The sequence below is a fragment of the Bufo gargarizans genome, chromosome 1 (assembly GCF_014858855.1).
Source record: "Bufo gargarizans isolate SCDJY-AF-19 chromosome 1, ASM1485885v1, whole genome shotgun sequence".
Taxonomy (NCBI): Eukaryota; Metazoa; Chordata; class Amphibia; order Anura; family Bufonidae; genus Bufo; species Bufo gargarizans.
In genome coordinates, this window is record NC_058080.1 from 460,993,575 (window position 1) to 461,017,510 (window position 23,936).

At 43.8% G+C, this 23,936-nt stretch overlaps 2 protein-coding genes across 2 annotated transcripts in view; both read left to right on the forward strand.

Moving 5' to 3' along the window:
- The first annotated feature begins 270 nt into the window (after nt 1-270).
- On the forward strand, nt 271-20,808 carry LOC122927852 (cytochrome P450 1A1-like). The gene is made up of 6 exons (XM_044280141.1): nt 271-1,068; nt 10,398-10,521; nt 17,863-17,952; nt 18,665-18,788; nt 18,928-19,014; nt 20,526-20,808. The coding sequence occupies exons 1-6, from the start codon at nt 271-273 to the stop codon at nt 20,806-20,808; spliced, it is 1,506 nt and encodes a 501-aa protein (XP_044136076.1).
- Nucleotides 20,809-22,907: 2,099 nt separating this feature from the next.
- The window catches only part of LOC122932752 (cytochrome P450 1A1-like), a 46,098-nt gene continuing 45,069 nt past the window's right edge, over nt 22,908-23,936 (forward strand). The window contains exon 1 of the mRNA XM_044287348.1: nt 22,908-23,043. Within this exon, the coding sequence (XP_044143283.1) occupies nt 23,034-23,043 (10 nt within the window). The 5' untranslated portion in view covers nt 22,908-23,033. The remainder of the gene's footprint in view (nt 23,044-23,936) is intronic.

The window sequence follows — 23,936 nt, forward strand, 5'->3', positions numbered from 1 at the left end:
CATTTATATGCTGCAGATTTCAAATCCACACAGCAGGCAAATTTACGGTGCACTGCACTTTATTTTGCAGAGTGTGGATGAAAATGGTTAAAATTGTATCCATTTTGCCAGCAATCATATTGTAACTGTTCATATGCGTGTTATATTTTTTAAGAAGCTCTTGGTTACATTATTGATCTGTTTATTAAATGTGATGTAAATATAGTTACTCCCAAAAAATTCAACTTTTACACAATTTTTATTTTTGTTTTTTTAGGAATATCATTCATCATGTTGTTTTTCACTAATGCAGAGATCATTTTGTCATTAGTGACATTTTTTATTGTCCTTTTAATAACAAAGAAAATCTGGAGAAGAGGAAAACTTCCTCCTGGTCCATGGGGAATGCCAATTTTGGGAAACATATTACAGATAGGAGAACTTCCTCACTTGACATTTCTGAAAATGAAGGAGAAATATGGGGACGTGTTTCGTCTGAAGCTAGGAATAGTGCCAGTGGTGGTAGTGAGTGGCCTGGAGACCATCAAGAAGGTGTTACTGAAGCAAGGAGAACAATTTGCAAGTCGGCCAAAACTTTACACTTTCAGCTTGATTAACGATGGAACAAGTCTGTCATTCTCAGCACAGTTTGGGGATGCTTGGAAACTCCATAAAAAGATAGCAAAAATGTCATTGAAAGAATTTTCCAAATCATCAAGGTCCTCATCATCCTTTAGCATTTTTGAAGAGTTTATTTCTTCCCAGTCTGAAGCTCTTGTGGAAACATTGCTAAAGAATTCTGAAAAGGGCTATTTTGATCCATCACAAGATATCACATACACTGCAGCCAGTGTTATCTGTGCTTTATGTTATGGAAAGCACTATAGTCATGATGATAAAGAGTTTCTTGGAATCATAAAGCTAACCGAGGTTGCCCAGAAGGAATCAGGTTCTGCTGCACCTGCAGACTTCTTTCCCATCTTACGTTTTTTCCCTTTGTCTGGAGTACGAACACTACTGCGAGCAATTGACAAATTTAACAACTTCACTAAAAAGCATGTGGAAGAACATTTTGAGTCCTATGAAAAGGTTTGATATTACAATCATTCTTAAAGGTCCAGATATATTGAGAAAAAAATAAATTAAAAGTAGTTTGCTACTTAAACTTAGGGATGGCAGATCACTAGAATATACTATCACTTACTGATCTGTGGAGGTCTAACTACTGGGACCCCAACTATTTTTCAGAATGAAGGGGCTGCAGTGCTGGATAACCCCTTATTGACTATGGTGGTCATTATGGGGTCTTAAACCTGTACATATATCTATTTTGGTACTGCAGGTGTCACAAAAGGGAGGGAAGAGTGCAGCCCTGAAATCCACCCGCACCTCTATCCCTACCTACTTGCACGACCCGTCCTAACTGACAGCGTATAACTTGGCGGCAGTCCCTAGCTTACATACGTGCAGGGGCCTAAAGATGATAAGAGGAAAAACCGTGAACAGAGTCAGGGAAGCAAAAGTCAAAGCCAGGAGGTTACGCAGGTACACAGGGAAAAAAACAACAACAAGGTCAATACAATCCAAAGTCAGAAGCCAAGAGGTAACGTCAAATCCAAGGAGGACACAAGGTCGAAGTCGAAAACAGAGCCAAGGTCAAAACACACAGAGTACACAATATAACAATATGCTGGTGAGGGTAGCAAGACCAATCACAGGCAACCTGTGGCCAGCAGGCAGCCTGTTTAAATAACCCCTACAGGTGAGTCACGTGACGTGGCCAGCGTCACGTGACTCGTATTACGCATAATACAGCTGAGCATTGATTCATTATTATTGGCGCTCAGATCCCCTGCTGCTCGTTGTCTAGGGGAAGGCTGAGGAGGCGAGCGTGGCCAGATCCTACCTGCCCCTGGTCACCATGGAGACAAGGGTGCTGACCGCATCTTAGCTCCGTTATATGTGCGGAATGCTGGCGGCGCTGCGAAGGAAGAGCGCGCCGCCGGATTCCTGTGACAGCAGGCTTAGCCCAGCACAGGCACAGAAAGCACAAGCTTTCTGTACCGATTAAAGCGGTTGCCTGGCTGTTTAAGGCTGGGGACACATAGTGATCTTGGGAGTGATAGCTGTCATGACATCAAGGATCATAGTATAGCAGTGTAGCCATAGAAATGAATAGGGTTGCAGCGCAACTTGCAAGTTTGCTGCACCTGTGACCCCAGAATCACAAAAAATCCAACCCTGCTAGATTTCTTGTTATTCTGGGGTTGCAGTTGCAGCAAACCTGTGAGTCTAGCTGAGACCCCATTCATTTCTATGGCTGCACTACTACGGTGCAATCATTGGTGACCCTGCACAACATCTGTCAGGTTCAAGAACATCGTGCAGCCCCAGCCTTATGAAACCTCCAGTCTTTACTGTTTAACCAATTAGGTGTCACAGTCAATATAAATTTAAGTGGTTTCTGAGAAAGGCTGCTTCCTCTGTCACCAATTCAGCACCCCCACAAATGCAATCAGGCAGTTCCAATACCTTTACATGGTAGCCTAACATATTGCCAGTTTTTCACAGACCACATAATACGCCGCATTACATAATTAGTCCCCTTGTGGGACTAATACATGGCATAAATTAGAATTAAGGGGGACATTTATTAACAAATATACACCACAATAGTACTAAAGTCGCATATTTTGTCACATGCCATTTATGTGGCTAAATTTGCGACTTTTCCCCGCTCATGCCACTTTTCTGAAGTGCAAAGAAAAGGGGGCTGGTGTACATTTAAGTTTGTCGCACAGCATGCTGGAGGAAGCGCCAAAGTTGTGTACAGGTGTGCGCCTCCACAAAACTTTGGTGCTTCTGCCAGCAGCACAGAGGGACTTAAGACCAGGGTGGAAAACACCATTCTTAATAAATGCCCTGTCCGCATACATTTTTATTTTTAAAAATCCACATTTTTACCTAGAAAAAAAAATGTTTTATAACATTTCCAAAAATGGAAAAACTGTAATACATAATTCATTTTGTCAAATATATAATAACCTGAACTATACACATAGCAGAAATTATTTATCCAGCATGGCGAATGCCATAAAAAATACCCAAAAAATAAATAAACACTTATGTAATCACAGCCTGATGAACGTTAAAAGGAAAAAAATAAAAACTTTATTAAAGTCTGTTTAAAAGGAGGGCAAAAGGCCTATATGTCACAGTCTGTGACCACCAGGCAACCGGACCTGAAAGGTGCAGAAAGGGACTATACAATAACCCTCTGCACTGTTGCAGGTCTGGACTAGACACCTGACTTGCTAGCAAGTAGCTGCTAATCAACTGCAAGCAGGATAACAGGACACGGTCCACACAATGAATGGACACTGGTGTGTTACAAGTGAATGTGTTCTGACCAGTGTGGCTAAAACAGCTGGTTACTGGACAGATGGGGCTATATTCAGTTAGCCGCACTGACTGTACTGGGCTTTACACGTGTGGTCTAGGATTCAGACCAGTGCGCCACACTCATATACGCTATACCGCTATGTCTGGAGCGACTACTCTGTAGCCTCACTAATCCAGATGGCCCTGCAGCGTGTAGCGTTAGTAGAGTATATGTGGACACATACACGCCCTCATACAGTTCAGTGTTCAGGCCAGCCTCTCAAACATCCACTCACTTGCGGCCAGTATATTTTGACTACAAGGTGTAAAGTCGCATCTAGTGCACACCCTGCCTGAAGAGCCGTGTCCTGAAGTTTAACATCAGCTCTACGCTTTTCCACGTGACATGTGTTCGTCGCGTATCTTCAGGAGCTTACTAAAGCGATGCCTATGTCAAGACAACGTGCCCCGCTCTGTTGTGTGCTAGGGCTCCGGCGCTATGATGGCCGTACGTGGCCAAAAAAACGCTGACTACATATGGCTGAAGCCCTGCCTATCGGGAGGGGTGTGCCGGTTACCGCACCAATCAGAAGTAAGGGAGTGTTCCAAATCACGCCCTCTGACCGGCAAGTACCGCAATGATCCTTACCCTTCCGGCGAGTGTGCGCATGCGCAGTTTATGGGGCAATCCAAGTCTCGGCCCGTGTACCATCATCAGATTAAGAACAAGTCTGCTGGCCGGGACCCACAGGGGTGGTCCTCCGAGGGAGCAGGTACAGATCCCCATCTTGACGGGGAATGGCAACCCCATTACATACAACCATTAAAATATTACTGCAGGTCGCGGCTAGTCGCAAATCAGAGTGTACTCAATATACAATTATGCATGTATGCATGAAAATATCAGTACACACAGGACTACTTGACAGAAAAAGAAGTAATATGACCACATATGCTAAGGAGCAGGACATCAAATGTGTTATACTGTGTAGGATGACGTGTAATGCTATATGGAATGGGCTGATACATCAAATAAAGCTGGCATATGAGATAGCCTCATTTAACCCTTTCGGTTGAATTGTCTGCAACTTGAAGGGAAGAGATATACTATACGCTCGTTTATTAGATGTACTTCTATAGGTATTGTATACCTGATTAGTTGTCGATGTGGGTCACAATGCGTCGGCAAAACCAGACGTGAACTGAGACGAAGATTTGGGGAACATCTGTCTGATATTCGCAACCAGCGGGACACATCTGTGGCACGTCATGTGTGTGATATGCGCGACAGTGACCCTGATGTGCTGAGAGTACAGGGGATTGAACAAGTCAAGATGTCAATCCGTGGAGGTGATATTGACATACCCCTACTCCGCAAAGAAGCAATGTGGACTTTCAAGTTGCAGACAATTCAACCGAAAGGGTTAAATGAGGCTATCTCATATGCCAGCTTTATTTGATGTATCAGCCCATTCCATATAGCATTGCGCGTCATCCTACACAGTATAACACATTTGATGTCCTGCTCCTTAGCATATGTGGTCATATTACTTCTGTAACGGACCGTTTCAGCAGACAAGGGGTTAAGATCCGTTTAGGCGATATGCCCCTTTCCGAGAGACAGGCACAGCTACTGCAGAACACCAACCTCCCGAACTGGATACAAAATAGCACTCCAAACTGGAACCTCGCAAATAGCTGTCAGTCAGACGAACAGGAAAAGCGTATCCGTCAGCTTACACTCCTGGCAATCAGTCTCCAACAGCATACAGGGAATCCCCCCAATAACGAGACAAGGCTCCGTGTTGAGGGTCAGCAGTGCTCTGATGTGCTGGCACACCCAGCCTGGTTTTTATTACAGTTTTGCAAATACAGAACAGATACAACATATCCCCACAATGCATCATGGTTTCCTCCCCTCTGTCCCGGAGACGACCGAAGACAATCCAATTATCTCTCAGGACAAAGGGGAGATCGCCAATACACATGTGGAGACAACAGCACAGACATCACCATTTAAACACACAATGGCACACCCCCACAGCAAACACAGACATTTAACATATCCCCAGATAGCTCAAGTCTGAGTGCATATCATTAGGTGAATGGCACTCAGAATACACGAATACAATAATATTAGCTATCTGGGTGCCCTCACATAACATACAATTTTATAAAACATATCACAGGAACCCCAAAACATGCAATAACCCCATAACCAATATATCCTCGGAACCGGGGGATCTGGGTGAACCACATGTCCAAAATTCACCCACATCCGTTCAGTAGTTTGGAAGATACAGTTACACTGAAAATATACAAGTTATACCAAAAATAGTCACTAATAAATGTGTCCCCTGTTTGGTAGTTTCAAACTACTGAATGATGTCTCTGTGCACCAAATACAGGCAAGATAGCACCGTGTGGAAAGTCAAAACAGTGTCTGTGAGGTAAAATGGCCGCTATCTATTGTTCTCACCATGTGCTTCATCCAAGCAAGTAAGGCAAATGATGCAATCCAGGGACAGAGGGCTCCGTCCCAAGTGCCTTAAGACCCAATTACTTATGGGGCCATAATCCCAGGGCAGGAGGCTGGTAAACAGCCCCCTCCAAAACACCGTGGCGAGGTTGGTTTCGCCACACATCTCCCCCCCCCAGGGAAGACTAACCAGATACCTGACCTCACGCCGGTCGGTACCTGAGTTAGTCTGGCAGCCCACCCACAACCCAATACTGGACCTGCTGAATTTAGTAGCCTGTCTCTGTCCAGTGAATCCACCAAGGTTATATTGGTAGCTGGTACTCCCGGTCTCTGAGTTGCTCCCTGGATTGGAGTGGAGGTTGCTTTGTGGGCAGGGATCAGCGGTACTCTGCCCTGGTGCCAGCGTTACCACGGAAGAAGCCTGGTTGGAGTCTGGTTGTTGGAGGGGGAAACCGACTGTCTCCCCTTTGGCTAAACTGCCCTGTTGCTGGGGGACAGGAACAACTGTCCCTACCCCCTGTGCTGTAAGTGCAGAGACCACGGTCCCATCTGCACAGTTGTGGGGCTTACTGTCTCCCCCTGGTGCGTTAAGCTGCCGCTGGGGAGAGGGGGTAACATGCTCCTCTCCCATACATACTTCCAGCCGCTGGGGAGGGTGACCGACCGCCTCCGCTCCCAATACAGTGTCCTGCTGCTGGGGAAAGGAGACTGGGCTCTCTATCCCCTGTAGGACACTCTGCCGCTGGGGGACAGGACCGACTGTCTCTGCCCCCTGTAACTCCGTCTGCCGCTGGGGAATGGAGACTCGGCTCCCAATTCCCAAAAAATCATGCTGCTGCTGGGGGGCCGGAACAACTACCTCTGCCCCCTGTAACTCAGCCTGCCGCAGGGGAGGGAGGACGTTGCTCTCCTCTCCCTGCACTTCACACTGCCTTCCCGGCATATCACTCTGCTGCTGGGGGGCAGGAACAACTACCTCTGCCCCCTGTAACTCAGCCTGCCGCTGGGGAGGGAGGCCGCTGCTCTCCCCTCCCTGCACTTCACACTGCCGCTGGGGAATGAAGACTGGGCTCCCAATTCCCTGCAGGACCGGCGGAGAGACCTCGGTCCCATCTCTACCGGCCACCTGGGGTCCTTCCCAGTAACACTCTACAATATCTGCCCAGCTGAATGGGTCTGGATCTGGGTCTGTCACCTTACCGTCCTGCTGAGCCTTCTCAATGGAGTGGAAGAGATCTCGGTAGTCCTGCTCCAGTTCCCACTCCAGGGTTGCTAGGTGAGCCAGGTCTTTCTCTACTTCATGGGGGTCATCCCACTCATGCCTAGCCTCCCTCTCATAGAAAATGTCCTGAAGTCTGGACTCTGCAGGGCTCCCAAAGTCAGGCTCTGCAAAGGACACCCATAACAAGCCAGGACCATCAAACTCCTCTCCCTCTGGCTTGTCATGCTCAGCTGTCCAGGGTATAAACTGTGCCACATACCACCAAAGCGCCTGGTAGGCATCCTCCAGCCATAGCTCCTGCCATACCCGGTGCTGTAGTTCTATCACCCATTCCTCCAGGGGCTGCTCTCCCAGGAAGGACATCCGCAGGGCCACTTGCTTCTGCAACCGCTGCTCTTCACTGGGGAGACTCTCACCTCGCTGGTATTGTACATTATCCAGGGCCTGGTACCAGATGCCTTTCCTTAATGCATCCCGGCCATCCAGGTCCTCCTCCTCGTATAACACTGCTGGTTCCATCCTGGTGCTTTTAGGGTCGCTGTACTGGGACATGCGTTGCCCTTAAATTGTAGAATCCAAAGAAATGGTGTCTCCTGTAGCTGTCCTTCTGGCTGTAGGAACGATCCCGCTGCTTGCCACCAATGTAACGGCACCGTTTCAGCAGACAAGGGGTTAAGATCCGTTTAGGCGATATGCCCCTTTCCGAGAGACAGGCACAGCTACTGCAGAACACCAACCTCCCGAACTGGATACAAAATAGCACTCCAAACTGGAACCTCGCAAATAGCTGTCAGTCAGACGAACAGGAAAAGCGTATCCGTCAGCTTACACTCCTGGCAATCAGTCTCCAACAGCATACAGGGAATCCCCCCAATAACGAGACAAGGCTCCGTGTTGAGGGTCAGCAGTGCTCTGATGTGCTGGCACACCCAGCCTGGTTTTTATTACAGTTTTGCAAATACAGAACAGATACAACATATCCCCACAATGCATCATGGTTTCCTCCCCTCTGTCCGGGAGACGACCGAAGACAATCCAATTATCTCTCAGGACAAAGGGGAGATCGCCAATACACATGTGGAGACAACAGCACAGACATCACCATTTAAACACACAATGGCACACCCCCACAGCAAACACAGACATTTAACATATCCCCAGATAGCTCAAGTCTGAGTGCATATCATTAGGTGAATGGCACTCAGAATACACGAATACAATAATATTAGCTATCTGGGTGCCCTCACATAACATACAATTTTATAAAACATATCACAGGAACCCCAAAACATGCAATAACCCCATAACCAATATATCCTCGGAACCGGGGGATCTGGGTGAACCACATGTCCAAAATTCACCCACATCCGTTCAGTAGTTTGGAAGATACAGTTACACTGAAAATATACAAGTTATACCAAAAATAGTCACTAATAAATGTGTCCCCTGTTTGGTAGTTTCAAACTACTGAATGATGTCTCTGTGCACCAAATACAGGCAAGATAGCACCGTGTGGAAAGTCAGAACAGTGTCTGTGAGGTAAAATGGCCGCTATCTATTGTTCTCACCATGTGCTTCATCCAAGCAAGTAAGGCAAATGATGCAATCCAGGGACAGAGGGCTCCGTCCCAAGTGCCTTAAGACCCAATTACTTATGGGGCCATAATCCCAGGGCAGGAGGCTGGTAAACAGCCCCCTCCAAAACACCGTGGCGAGGTTGGTTTCGCCACAACTTCTTTTTCTGTCAAGTGGTCCTGTGTGTACTGATATTTTCATGCATACATACATAATTGTATATTGAGTACCCTCTGATTTGCGTCTAGCCGCGACCTGCAGTAATATTTTAATGGTTGTATGTAATGGGGTTGCCACTCCCCGTCAGTGGTGTATTACCAAGATGGGGATCTGTACCTGCTCCCTCAGAGGACCACCCCCTGTGGGTCCCGGCCAGCAGACTTGTTCTAAATCTGATGATGGTACACGGGCCGCCACTTGGATTCCCCCATAAACTGCGCATGCGCACACTCGCCGGGAAGGGTAAGGATCATTGCAGTAATTGCCGGTCAGAGGGCGTGATTTGGAACACGCCCTTACTTCTGATTGGTGCGGTAACCGGCACACCCCTCCCGATAGGCGGGGCTTCAGCCATATGAAGTCAGCGTTTTTTCGGCCGTGTACGGCCATCATAGCGCCGGAGCCCTAGCACACAACAGTGCGGGGCACGTTGTCTTGACATAGGCATCGCTTTAGTAAGCTCCTGAAGATACGTGACGAACACATGTCACGTGGAAACGCGTAGAGCTGATGTTAAACTTCAGGACACAGCTCTTCAGGCAGGGTGTGCACTAGATGCGACTTTACACCTTGTAGCCAAAATATACTGGCCGCAAGTGAGTGGATGTTTGAGAGGCTGGCCTGAACACTGAACTGTATGAGGGCGTGTATGTGTCCACATAGACTCTACTAACGCTACACGCTGCAGGGCCATCTGGATTAGTGAGGCTACAGAGTAGTCGCTCCAGACATAGCGGTATAGCGTATATGAGTGTGGCGCGCTGGTCTGAATCCTAGACCACACGTGTAAAGCCCAGTACAGTCAGTGCGGCAAACTGAATATAGCCCCATCTGGCCAGTAACCAGCTGTTTTAGCCACACTGGTCAGAACATCCATAAGGTTCACTTGTAACACACCAGTGTCCATTCATTGTGTGGACCGTGTCCTGTTATCCTGCTTGCAGTTGATTAGCAGCTACTTGGTAGCAAGTCAGGTGTCTAGTCCAGACCTGCAACAGTGCAGAGGGTTATTGTATAGTCCCTTTCTGCACGCTTCAGGTCCGGTTGCCTGGTGGTCACAGACTGTGACATATAGGCCTTTTTCCCTCCTTTTAAACAGACTTTAATAAAGTTTTAGTTTTTTTTCTTTTAACGTTCATCAGGCTGTGATTACACCTCACATGGTTTTGTTAAAGGAAAAAGGAAAAAGTCATGGGTCTTGGAATGGAGAGAGGCAGCAAAAGATCTTTTTTTATTTTGCAATGGTAGTAAAACTTATTTCCCCTACGCCAGTTTTCTGGCATTAAAAAGCTGCAAAGCCCAGTTTTGTGACATTTAAATGCCATTGCGACCTTTTTCTAGTCTCAATAGATAGTAGCATTAGCAAAGACAAAAGAACCCATGTATGAAAACTAATGGAAGACAAAAACAAATGAAGAGTTGTACAGTACATGGCAACCAATCTAGTTTGCATTTTTTAAACGTTGCTAGACCAATGAAATGACAGCTTTAATTTAATTTGTTGCTAACGCTTTTATTTTTATTTTTAACTTGCTACAGGGTCACATACGAGATATCACTGATGCATTAATATACCTCTGTAACCGGAAAAAAGTCGAAGATAAATTATTTGCTTTGTCAGAAGCTCAGATAGTTTCTACAGTGAACGATCTGTTTGGAGCAGGTAAAGAATTGAAACTCAGCTCTTGGCTCGTTCAGGCAGAGTTCACACTTCAGTTATTTGATCAGCTATTTCCATCAGTGATTGTGAGCCAATGACTTATCTGGGAAGAAAATGGGAATTAGAAAGATGAGACCCTAGGTAAAGTGCTCCCAGAGGAATTGTGCTTTCTCCCTGCTTATAAGGGCTCGTTCACGCAAGCGTATTTTGTGTTCCATATATGGGCCGTTTTCTGTGTTCTGCATACAGTCCGTATACGGAACCATTCATTTCAATGGGTCCGCAAAAGATGCGGACAGCACTCTGTGTGCTGTCCGCATCCGTTGCTCTGTTCCGTGGCCTATTCTTTTGCAGACAAGAATAGGCATTTCTATAATAGGTACGGTCGTGTGAATGAGCCCTAATCCAGTGCTATAAGTTAATGAACAGTCCCTAAAATTTTCTTCAAACAAGATTAACTGATTGATATCAAATGCAACTCTTAGGCCTCATGCACACGACAGTTTATTTTCACGGTCCGCAAAAACGGGGTCCGTAGGTCCGTGACCGTTTTTTCGTCCGTGGGTCTTCCTTGATTTTTGGAGGATCCACGGACATGAAAAAAAAGTCGTTTTGGTGTCCGCCTGGCCGTGCGGAGCCAAACGGATCCTTCCTGAATTACAATGCAAGTCAATGGGGACGGATCCGTTTGATGTTGACACAATATGGTGCCATTTCAAACGGATCCGTCCCCATTGACTTTCAATGTAAAGTCTGGAGTTCTTTTATACCATCGGATTGGACTTTTCTCCAATCCGATGGTATATTTTAACTTGAAGCATCCCCATCACCATGGGAACGCCTCTATGTTAGAATATACTGTCGGATATGAGCTACTTCGTGAAACTCAGATCCGACAGTATATTCTAACACAGAGGCGTTCCCATGGTGATGGGGACGCTTCTAGTTAGAATACACTACAAACTTTGTACAAGACTGCCCCCTGCTGCCTGGCAGCACCCGATCTCTTACAGGGGGCCGTGATCAGCACAATTAACTCCTCATATCCCCCTGTAAGAGATCAGGGCTGCCAGGCAGCAGGGGGCAGACCCTCCCCCCTCCCCAGTTTGAATATCGTTGGTGGCACAGTGTGCGCCCCCCATCAGGCCCCCCGTCCACCCTCTAGTGTAATAAATCGTTGGTGGCACAGTGTGCGCCCCCCATCGGACCCCCCTTCCTCCCTCTAGTGTAATAAATCGTTGGTGGCACAGTGTGCGCCCCCCATCGGGCCCCCCCTTCCTCCCTCTATTGTTATAAATTGTTAGTGGCACAGTGTGCACCCCCCATCGCCCCCCCTCCCTCTATAGCAGTAACAACATTGGTGGCAGTGTGCGGCCTCCCATCTCCCCCCCCCCCCCCTGATCATTGGTGGCAGCGGAGTTCCGATCGGAGTCCCAGTTTAATCGCTGGGGCTCCGATCGGTAACCATGGCAACCAGGACGCTACTGCAGTCCTGGTTGCCATGGTTACTTAGCAATAGTACAATAGTAGAAGACTCATAGTTACCTGCTTGCTGCTGCGATGTCTGTGTCCGGCCGGGAGCTCCACCTACTGGTAAGTGAAAGGTCTGTGCGGCGCATTGCTAAAGAACTGTCACTTACCAGTAGGAGGAGCTCCCGGCCGGTCACAGACATCGCAGCAGCAAGCAGGTAAGTATGAATCTTCTACTGTTGTACTATTGCTAAGTAACCATGGCAACCAGGGCTGCAGTAGCTTCCTGGTTGCTATGGTTACCGATCGGAGCCCCAGCGATTAAACTGGGACTCCGATCGGAACTCCGCTGCCACCAATGATGGGGGGGGGAAATGGGAGGCCGCACACTGCCACCAATGTTGTTACTGCTATAGAGGGAGGGGGGCCGATGGGGGGCGCACACTGTGCCACCAACGATTTATAACAATAGAGGGAGGAAGGGGGGGCCCGATGGGGGGCGCACACTGTGCCACCAACGATTTATAACAATAGAGGGAGGAAGGGGGGGCCCGATGGGGGGCGCACACTGTGCCACCAACGATTTATAACAATAGAGGGAGGAAGGGGGGGCCCGATGGGGGGCGCACACTGTGCCACCAACGATTTATTACACTAGAGGGAGGAAGGAGGCCCGATGGGGGGCGCACACTGTGCCACCAACGATATTCAAACTGGGGAGGGGGGGGGTCTGCCCCCTGCTGCCTGGCAGCCCTGATCTCTTACAGGGGGATATGATAGTACAATAAACCCCTTCAGGTGCCGCACCTGACGGGGTTAATTGTGCTATCATATCCCCCTGTAAGAGATCGGGTGCTGCCAGGCAGCAGGGGGCAGTCTTGTACAAAGTTTGTAGTGTATTCTAACTAGAAGCGTCCCCATCACCATGGTAACGCCTCTGTGTTAGAATATACTGTCGGATATGAGTTTTCACGAAGTGAAAACTTAGATCTGAAAAAGCTTTTATGCAGACGGATCTTCGGATCCGTCTGTATGAAAGCAACCTATGGCCACGGATCACGGACACGGATGCCAATCTTGTGTGCATCCGTGTTCTTTCACGGACCCATTGACTTGAATGGGTCCGTGAACCGTTGTCCGTCAAAAAAATAGGACAGGTCATATTTTTTTGACGGACAGGATACACGGATCACGGCCTCGGCTGCAAAACGGTGCATTTTCCGATTTTTCCACGGACCCATTGAAAGTCAATGGGTCCGCGAAGAAAAACGGAAAGCGGCACAACGGCCACGGATGCACACAACGGTCGTGTGCATGAGGCCTTAATCTGATATGTCTACATAATTTTAGCACACAAATGTGCATAAACTTTTCACTATTAAAAAGAAAGTCCAATTCTAAGCACACAAAGAGTATTATTCCATATATGGTATATTGTAGGGGTTTGCTCTGATAGGCAGGTTAGCGGACGCAGTATAGAGGCAACAACAAAGTCTCCGTAGTGCTTCCGTAGTGTTCCATTCCATGATTCCATTCCGCATCTCCAGATTTGCGGACCCATTGAAATGAATGGGTCCGCATCTGTTTTAGGCATTGTTACAATGGACCGCAAAGAAAAACCCGATGACTAACGGATGTCATCCGTTTTTCTTACGGATCCGCAAATTGTGGACCGCAAAACACATACGGCCGTATGCAAGAAGCCTAAGTAAGTGACAAAAGAAAAAGTCAGTTTCAAGGAAAACAGTCACCTTGTGATTCTGGTGTTCGTTCACATCATGCAGAAAAGAAGAAGTCCTTGGACAAAGCAGAATCCACACCAACAAGGTAGCAGGCCTTAATCCAGGCCCAAACTCCCAGGTCCCAACACAGAGACTGACAGAGCTCCACTGTCAGAGAGGAGTAATCCCCCCCACCTGACAGTGCTGCCTGTGTTTTATAGCCCAAAACCAAGACCCGGCCTGGAATGTGGGGAGTAGTCATCCAACCAGCACTTTGCCTACTCCCAGTAAGAGCCGCCCCAGATCAGCTATACAGCCATACTAAAATAGTAAAGTGTCAATCAGCATTAGCTGCCGCTGACACCTGAAAATACTGACTCTTACTTCCCCAATGCCAGGAACCTCGGTGACACATACCTTCCGTCAATGACGGACCCTTGCGCCTTCCTACAATATACCAAATATATTACTATGTAAATTACAGTACATACCTCCCAACATCCAGGTATTCTCATGGATTTCTCTTCCAGGCTTACTGAAGGTGCAATAATTCTTTTAGGAAATCATGATCATATGGGGGCTCATCTAAATGCAGTACCATTGTATCAGTGGCCAAATATTTAAACATTTCTGAACATAATGTAGAAAATAATGCAATGAAATAATCTGACAAATATTTTTCCAGTAAACAAAAAAAAAATCTGTAATATAATGTTGACTGTCACAAGACCAAAGGCAGAAGAGTAACCAGAGAGGACCAATCTGAAAATTCTTCTAATTATCCCCTTGCCCACTGTCTTTTGACAGCAAGAGTCCTGATGTCTTTTGGCATCACTGTATTAAAGGGGTTGTCGCATAACACTTATTCCTTATCCACAAGATAGCAGATGTGTCTGATCAGCAGGCACCTATGGATAATTTTTTTTTTTTTACAAAGATGGACAAAGTTTAAATGTCCCTCAGAGGTCTTTTTTGATCTGTTGGAGGACATAGTATGTACCAAAAATATGCACACATGAGTAAAAAAGAACACAAAAGAAAACATAAAATACAAATACAGGCAAAAAAACACATGACAACCTAGACTTCTGTCATAGCTGCCCTGTCAACTGTACTGTATTACCCCAAATAAAATAAAACAAATAACAAAAAATATTTCACTAAAAAACATACCAGTAAACAGACCTATTTTTCATTAAAAAATGCTGCAATAAATATTTTAGTAGCCAGTAAATCAATGTATGTGCAGAATCCCTAAAATGTATGTAGTCATTAAGCCCTTTCAGTCTTTTACAACCTTTAGGGCTTGTGTCATGTCAGACTTTGATGGCATAAAATTAATACTGACCAAGACGAAATGAGGAGTCAAACCCCAACATACGTTTTGCCTTAGCTTCTTCTGGAGTTCTCTGAGAACTGTCCAGTGCCTTTAAAAAGTGTTCATACGCATTGAACTTTTCCAAATTTTTTCACATTACACCCCCAAACTTAAATGTATTTTTACTGGGATTTAATGTGATAAACCGACACAAAGTAGCAAGTATGTGTGAAGTGAAAATAAAATGATACATGGTTTTTCAAATTTTTTATGAATAAAAATCTGGAAAGTGTGGCGTACATTTGTATTCAGCCCCCTGAGTGAATACTTTGTCAGACTACCTTTCGCTGCAATTACAGCTGCAATTCTTTTGCGATATGTCTCTACCGGCGTTGCACATCTAGACCCGAAATTTGTGCCCATTCTTTTTTGCAAAATAGCTCAGGCTCAGTCAGATTGGATGGAAAGCGTCTGTGAACAGCAATTTTCAAGTCTTGCCACAAATTCTCAATAGGATTTAGGTCTGGACTTTGTTTCATTCTAATACATGAATATGCTTTGATCTAAACCATTCCATTGTAGTTCTGGTTGTGTGTTTAGGGTTGTTCTCCTGCTTGAAGGTGAACCTCTGTCCCAGTCTCAAGTCTTTTGCAGCTTCTACAGGTTTTCCTCCAGGATTGCCCTGTATTTAGCTCCTGCCATCTTCCCATCAACTCTGACCAGATTCCCTGTTCATAATGAAGGAAAGCATCCCCACAGCATAATGCTGCCACCCCCATGTTTTACAGTGGCGTGTTCAGGGTGATGTGCAGTGTTAGTTTTCCGCCATACATAGCATTTTGCATTTAGGCCAAAAAGTTTAATTTTGATCTCATCTGACCAGAGCACCTTCTCCACACGTTTGCTGTGTCCCCTACATGGCTTGAGGCAAGCTGCAACCAGGACTTGTTATGGCTTTCAAAAATGGCTCTCTTTTTGCCACTCTTCCATAAAGGCTAGATTTCTGGAGTACACGACTAATAGTTGTCCTATGGATAGACTCTCTCCCCTCCAGAGTGACTGTGGGTCTCTTGACTGCTTCTCTAATTTGTGCTCTCCTTGGCTGGGCTGTCAGTTTAGGTGGACAGCCATGTCTTTTTTAGATTTGTGCCATACTACCTCTATTTTCAGATGATGGATTAAACAGTACTCCGTGAGATGTTTAGAGCTTATGATATTCGTTTTACACTTCTCCACAACTTTGTTCCTGACCTGTCTGGTGTGTTCTTTGGTTTTCAAGATGCTGTTTGGTCACTAATCCTCTGAGGCCTTCACAGAACAGCTGTACTTATACTGATAATAATTTACACACAGGTGGACCCTAGTTGGTCACACTGGATTTTGGTAATTGGTCACACTGGATTTTATTTAGGGGTATCTGAATTCAAGGGGTTGAATACAAATGCATGCATTTTCCAGATTTTTTTTTCTTAAAAATGTTGAAAATCATGTATCATTTTCTTTTTACTTTACAGGTACTTGCTACTTTTGTTGGTCTATCACATAAAATACATAAAAAATACATTTACAGTAAGTGAGTTTAACATGAAAAAATTAGGAAAATTTAAGGGGTATAAATTAATTTTCAAGGCACTATATGTTGGGGTGTGACTCCCCTCCCATCTTGGTCAGTATTACTTTTATTTGTATGATATACTTTTGACCTTACATGCTTGGGAGGGGTATCTTTATCTGTCTCTGTTTTGATATTTTGTATATTTTATCACATTGTTTATCAATAAATATTACTTGTTTTGATTGCTGGTGTACAGTATGTAGTTGTAGGTGCTGTAGCTTTGAATGTACCTATGTGGCATATGATTTACAGACCCTAAATTTCTGTAGATCAGTGTTTACCATAGCTTAAATGTATAGTAGTTCCAAAAATAGCTGAACAAGTGTGCATGAATATTATCCAAAGTCCCAAAGAAATGAATGGAGAACACACCATGCAAGGCTGGCCACCACTCCATTCACTTCTATAGGACAGCGAGAGATAGCTCAGCCAGCACTTGGCTATTTTCAGCAGTCCCGTAGAAATGAATGGAGGGCCACTGCTCTATGCTCATTTATGGGGTCATGTTCTGGAGATAGACATGGGTCCCAAAGGTGGGACCCACACCTATCTGTCATTGGTGGCATATCCTAGTTCCCTATTGGGCAAGTTCTCAGTTTCTTTGAAGATATGGAGTGATGAGTGTGTCTAGAAACCCTCTGGGAACCTACTATATTACTTTCATATACCCAATAACTGGACATCGCATCTAAATGCAGTACTTTGCTATTCTTTCACAAAAAAAAAATATATATATATATATATATATATACTCAATTAAAGTGAGTGAAAAGGGTGAATTATCATATTTCAGTATATTTTAGTTAGGTTAGGCAGCTCCTTTTTTGTGGGCTATATAGATGATCTCCTCTGTCCAGGTTTTCTGGTGCACATTTCTCTTCAAAGGGAATCTGTTCCCACAGATCTGGACTATTACCTGCAGTAATACATGAGTAACACCATGTATTGCAAATGCACAACACTTTAACATTAATTAGGAGACAGTGTAACAGCCAGGTACACCTTCATTGTCCCTGTGTGAGTGGGAAAATCTATTTTCTCTGTGCTGTTGGAAAATCTCCCATCATGAGGGGCATTACTGAGATGAAGCCTTATGGCTCTGCTCATGGAACCAACCTTCTCCAGTTCCCCCATGCTACATTTTCATATGTGTGCCATATCCACGTCCCTCAAACAACATTATCTTCTTCTTACCATATTTGTATTTCTTTCATTTGTAGGTTATGACACTATATCTTCTGCTGTACAATGGTCATTCTTATATTTGATTAAATATCCAGAGGTTCAAGAAAAAATTCATAAAGAGATAGGTGAATATCACTATTTATTTTTCTCTGCAGTATATATTTGTTACGTGATTTGATCATGTTTGCAAGTGGGTTTTGGGTGGTAAAACAGAAAATTGGATCCTAAACACCCTGTCAGAATACAACTGCCACTTAAAGAGTATTTCCAAATCTGGACAGACCATTAATATCTTATCAGCAGGAGTCTGACTTCCAGTATCAATTCACTGACTAAAATGACCAGAAAGTGCCAATTTCCTTTTCATTATCTACCCAAGCATAGCCCTGTGTAACTAGTTGAGGCTGTGCCTGACACTGTGGCTTACAGCAGTACTGGGAAATGCCCCAACCAAATGCACAGCGCGGGGCTTAGATAAAGTATGGTAGGGTATGAGGTGCTCACTCGAGTGGCAAAAGTCCTTCATTCAACTCATTGGCAGTTGTTCCAAGAGTCATAATGATCAGATATTGATAATGCCCTAGTAAAAGCTATTAATATTTCAGTCCAGAAGATTCCCATTAAAGCCACTTTATTATGCATTATGTATCCCCATCAGCATGACGAGTCTCCATCAGCACATTGCAACGACCTTGGGGTTTTAATCGCCGTCAGTGTATGATTGTGGAGTCTGACTCTTGGGGATCCTGCAAATAGCATATATGTGCAAGATTGTGTTTTCACCTACAGTGCACTGAAATGATAGGTCTGTTGATTAATTATCAATTATAACTACAGATACTCTAATTGGAGCCGGCAGATTTCCGAGATTCGATGACCGACACAACCTGCATTTTACAGAGGCCTTTATACATGAGGTCTTCAGGCATTCCTCATTTTCTCCATTCACGATACCTCATTGGTAAGTTTTACATAACATCTGTAGATTGTTCACCTCCAGTAATGTAAACATGGTATTTCACGACATAAAAGAAGAGATGTGTTCGCATGTAACATAGCCACGGAGAAGTATTTATGTGTCGACTCATTTGTCATTGCAGCACCACCACTGACGCTGTTTTGAATGGCTACTTTATACCAAAAAATACCTGCATCCTTGTGAACTTGTATCAAGTGCATCATGATCCGTGAGTAAACCATAAGCTTCATTACAATATGGAAAGTATTAGCCTCTATGTTGTGCTTAGAATGGACACCCATTTTCTCATATCCATTTTAAAATTACTTCTGATAGTAGATACTCATTGTGTGGCAAAATCTTTGCATCAACATTTGCCTTCAGCGTTCACATCAGCGTTGTGTTTTCCATACTTCTCTTTCATCAGATGATGAATGGCAGATACAAACTGAACTCAACACTTTCTCTTTCTATCTGTCATTCACTAACTTCAGTGTTAAAACGCTGTCATGTTTTTGTTATTTTTTTGTCACAAAAAGAAGCGCAGAAGATAGCACTTTTCCTCCCTTCAAAAATAAATGAAATCTGATGAAAATGATGCAAACGGAGCACATCTGAAGCACAACCCAATCTAACAAATGGGGATTATTTTTACTGTACTTATGTTTTTACTGCCTGGCCCTGTCAATCAAAGTGCAGAGGACGCGGCAGTTGCGGAGAGAGTAGAGCATCTAGGTGTAACAGCAACGCCGCCATTGCTCCTAGAGGCTCATTTACATATATATAAAACATAATTTTCCTCAGTAATGTGGACACATATGAACATGGGGCCAACACAGATGCCTTCAGTTGCCAAGAGCACATGTAACAGGTCAGCCAGTGTCATGGGTACAAGTCTGCTGACAGATGCCCTTTAATATTTAAGTTTAACCAGGAAAGAGTTAAGGTCCCTTTACATAGTATTTTTGCTCTGCATCCGTTCCACATTTGTGGATCACACACTGACTCGTTATTTTCTATGAGTCTACAAAAAAGAGGGACAGTTGTGTCTGCATCCGTATGTCAGTTGTGTGGACAAGAACAGGCATTGTTACAATGGGTTAGCAAAAAAAAAAAAATGCAACACGGACGTCACATGCATGTCATCTGTATTTTTTGTGGATCCTTGTTTTGCGGAGTGCAAAGTACATACAGTACACGAATACACCCTAAGGGCTCATGCACACAAACGTGTGTGACCCATGCTGTATTTCAGCCCGCAAACAGCTTTGTGCGCTCCGTATCACGGATGTGGACTCATTCACTTGAATGAGTCTGCAATCTGCAAGATACAGAGTTGTGCAGGGCAAAAAAATAGAACATGTTGAATGGATACCAAGTGAATGGGTCCGCATCCGCAAATGAAGGGCACACTATTTGCGTTCCGCAGCACGGGCCCCGGGTGAACACGTTTGTGTGCATGAGCCCTTATTCAGTGACTAAGACTACCCACATGACTCCTAAGGCTAGAAAGAGCACACATTTAAGTTCCTAAATGATGAGATATACTGGATCTTTTCCCATAAACCTTTGTATCAATCTGCTCAGCTCTTCCCCATTCACTTACATTACTTGCTATACAGGCTGGGCTACACGGTTATTTTGGTCATGCGACCAAAAATGTTGTGGACAAGTCTCCGTGTAGCTGTAACCTTAATGAGAACGGACTAATAAGTTGTGTGCATTTTCAATGTGTTCTAGAGCTCTTTGGGAGGATCCAGACTGTTTTAAACCGGAACGTTTTCTGGATAAGGAAGGAAAAGTGGACAAGCACATTGCTCAAAATGTCATTATTTTTGGAATGGGAATCCGTAAATGTTTGGGGGAGGAAGTATCCCGAAATGAATTGTTTTTGATGCTAACAATTATTTTGCAAAGACTAAGATTGGAAAAGAGGCCATCGGATGAGTTAACAGAGACAGCAATTAATGGGATGTCTCTGAAGCCAAAAAAATATGTGTTGAAAGCTTTAGCACGTTATTAGTATTACACTGTCTAATGTTAATACACTTTAGAACATGCATAGAGATGAGCGAATTACAGGTTATGAAATTCGTTCACACTTCGTTTACTGGTAAAAGGCGGATTGCGTTATGGATTCCGTTACAATGGACCATAACGCAATTCTATGACGGGATGCATAATGGAATGCCTTGAGAGGCATTCTTTTATTCATTCCGTCATAATAGAAGTCTATGGGCTGCAAAACTGATCCGTCCCATTTCCGTTATGCAGAAGAGGACTCCCCTGGTTAATGGAAACGGAACGGATCCGTTTTGCAGCCCATAGACTTCTATTATGAAGGAATGAATAACAGAATGCTTATGCATTCTGTCATAGAGTTGCGTTATGGTCCATGGAAACAGAATCCATAACGCAATTCACCTTTTACTAGTAAACGAAGCGTGAACGAATTGAAAAATTTGAAATTCGCTCATCTCTCAACATATACTGTATATGGACATATTTGCCATACATTAATACTTTCAATCAGCTTAACTGTATGTAATTGTAAAATTCATGTTAATTTTTACTGAAATTTTTGAGCTTGAGCAATTCAATTTTATCATGCTGTATTTTGTATATTTTATGTGATTCACAGTTTGTATGATGGAATTTCTTATTTTTAAGAGGGTACTTTATGCTGCACAAATAATGCTACACACTCAAAACAAGATGTCTTATTTAGAAATGATCAGATTTTTTGAAATTTGTTTTGGGGCAGATTGGATTCAGGTACAAATAAATTCTAGCCGAATTGAAGGTGCTCAGATTGCCCTGAAAAGTCACGTATGACACTTTCGAGTCTCCTAGGACTGGTATGCAAACACTTTCAAGCTCTTCATCTTCAAGCTCTAGCCTTATCACATTTATGTCAGTTGTTGTTAGGGCTGCACCTTCACCATCCATATTGTAGGTCCCACACCAGAGCAAAAATAATATTCTTTGTTATTGGGAAAAGCCAGTTGTTGCTTTCTACTCTTTAGGACCACTATGAGGGTTCTCCTTGCTGAAGATGAGCTATTTGACATTGCTGTACATCACCTAGTAAAAATACTTATTCCTCCATTTGCAATGTTGTTGCAATTCACTTTACAGTTAACTACTTTAGATGGAATGGTTCCAATCTCAGATTTTTATATGGGACCTTATGAGTTCTAGTCTGAAAAAGTGCAACTTGCCTAAATACACCTAAAATTAGGCTTTGAAATCTGTAACTCTTGATCCTGGCCTATAATTGTCATGCTCTGTGGCATGATGAAAGGGTAATCCACCTCTCGACCAGGTCACCAGATTTCCCATTGATGTAATCGGAGACTGCAGTCAGCTTTGGGGATCTAGAAAGTAAACGGGGCCATCTCATCAGGCTGTCGGCTAAGTGTTTTCCCAACTGCAGCCTTTGCCATAGTGGCACTGAGTGTAAATCTTTTTAGTATAACTTTAAAATAAAAAATGTAAAATTATAATGTTAGTTGAATTAATTTAACATTTCATTTAAAAATGTCTGCAAAAAATAAAAAAAAAAGTGGTTATTTAGTACAAAATATCTGCATGGAGTTTGTATGTTCTCCCTGTGTTTGCGTCGATTTCCTCCAGGTTCTCCGGTTTCCTCCCACACAACAAAGACATACTGATAGGGACCTTAGATTGTGAGCCCCATTGGGAACAGCAAGTAATGATAATGTCTGTAAAGTAATGCAGAGTATGCCAGCACTATATAAATGCATAAAATAAATAAAAGCAAAAAAAAAAAAAAAATGGACCTGCCAGCTCCTAAGCAGACCAATGATTTTTCTGATCTCCCAGTTAGAACATGTATTGCTTTTTAATATCAACCCAATTTTATTATCAAAAAGTTGGTTTAAGTTCTATTTCAGAATTGCAAATAAATAATATTTCAAGTTGCTTAGCTGTGCATGGTGTAAGCGGTTGTTCTGTATGACTTTGCTGCACACACAGTACGGAGTCAAAGGTCGGAGTCATAAGGTGCAAGCACAAGATAACTCTTGCACAGAATGGGCTGGGCATGAGTACTTTGTCACGCAGCAAGTCTTAACATGACATACAACTATGTATTGCTAGCGGAACAAGTGAAACAGTAGAAACAAGACAAACTTGTCAGGCTGAATAACGACTGCGGGCATAAAGATCTTCTTTCATTTCTGCTCACTGGTCTGCTGGTTTGCTAGGAAATTAAACTGCATTACCATGGCATCAGGTAAAAAAAATATTACTTTGCTTTTGAGAACCATGTTTTTTCAAAGGCTTTTGAGCTACTTCCCAAAGCTACTTGTGCATAATAAGAGGGGGAACAGCACGTGTAGTGCGATTCTGTAGTCTACACTAGCTTAGTCAATGGGGTTCGCCAGGCACTGATGATTGTGCGATACATGAGAACAAAGTCTGACTACAACAGGACTTCTCAGATGGTAAAATAGAATTATATTCAAGATCACAAATGACACACAAAATATAGAAACTTTGTATTCAATGATAGATGTTAATAAAGTATAAATTACAGTAGTATTTTTACATAGACAATATAAATAAATACGGTAATAACCTTAGAATAAATAGTAAGTTATTCTACATAGAATTCCAATAAATATAAAAATTCTAGGGGTCATTTATTAAGACAGTTGTTTTAGATGCCGGTCTTAATAACACTGCATACTGGCGGTGGATCCGCCGAAGTCGTGAAGAGGCGCCAGCATAACTTCGGCGCATCCATCGCCGGTCTAAATGTAAGCCAGCGTCCTTGCTGGCTTAAATTTAGACTATTTTCTACTCCTAAAACAGACGTGGAAAATGATGAATGAGACGGGCCTGTCGACCTGTCCCCTTATCCCCCACACACACCACGGCCACTTTTTTAAACTTGGCGTGAGCTGGGAAAAGTCACATATTGCAGTGCAAAACTTTTGTTCTGCAATCTGCTACAGATATATGCCAGCAAACTGGTATATATCTGATAGTGAATGACCCCCTCTATATTTATATACAGTTAACAATTAGAAACCATATTCTACTAAATTATTTATTACTTTTATTCCTAAAATCACTTTGCCATCAGTTTACAGTGTGCCTAAGGCTCCTTACTGGGCATGGAGG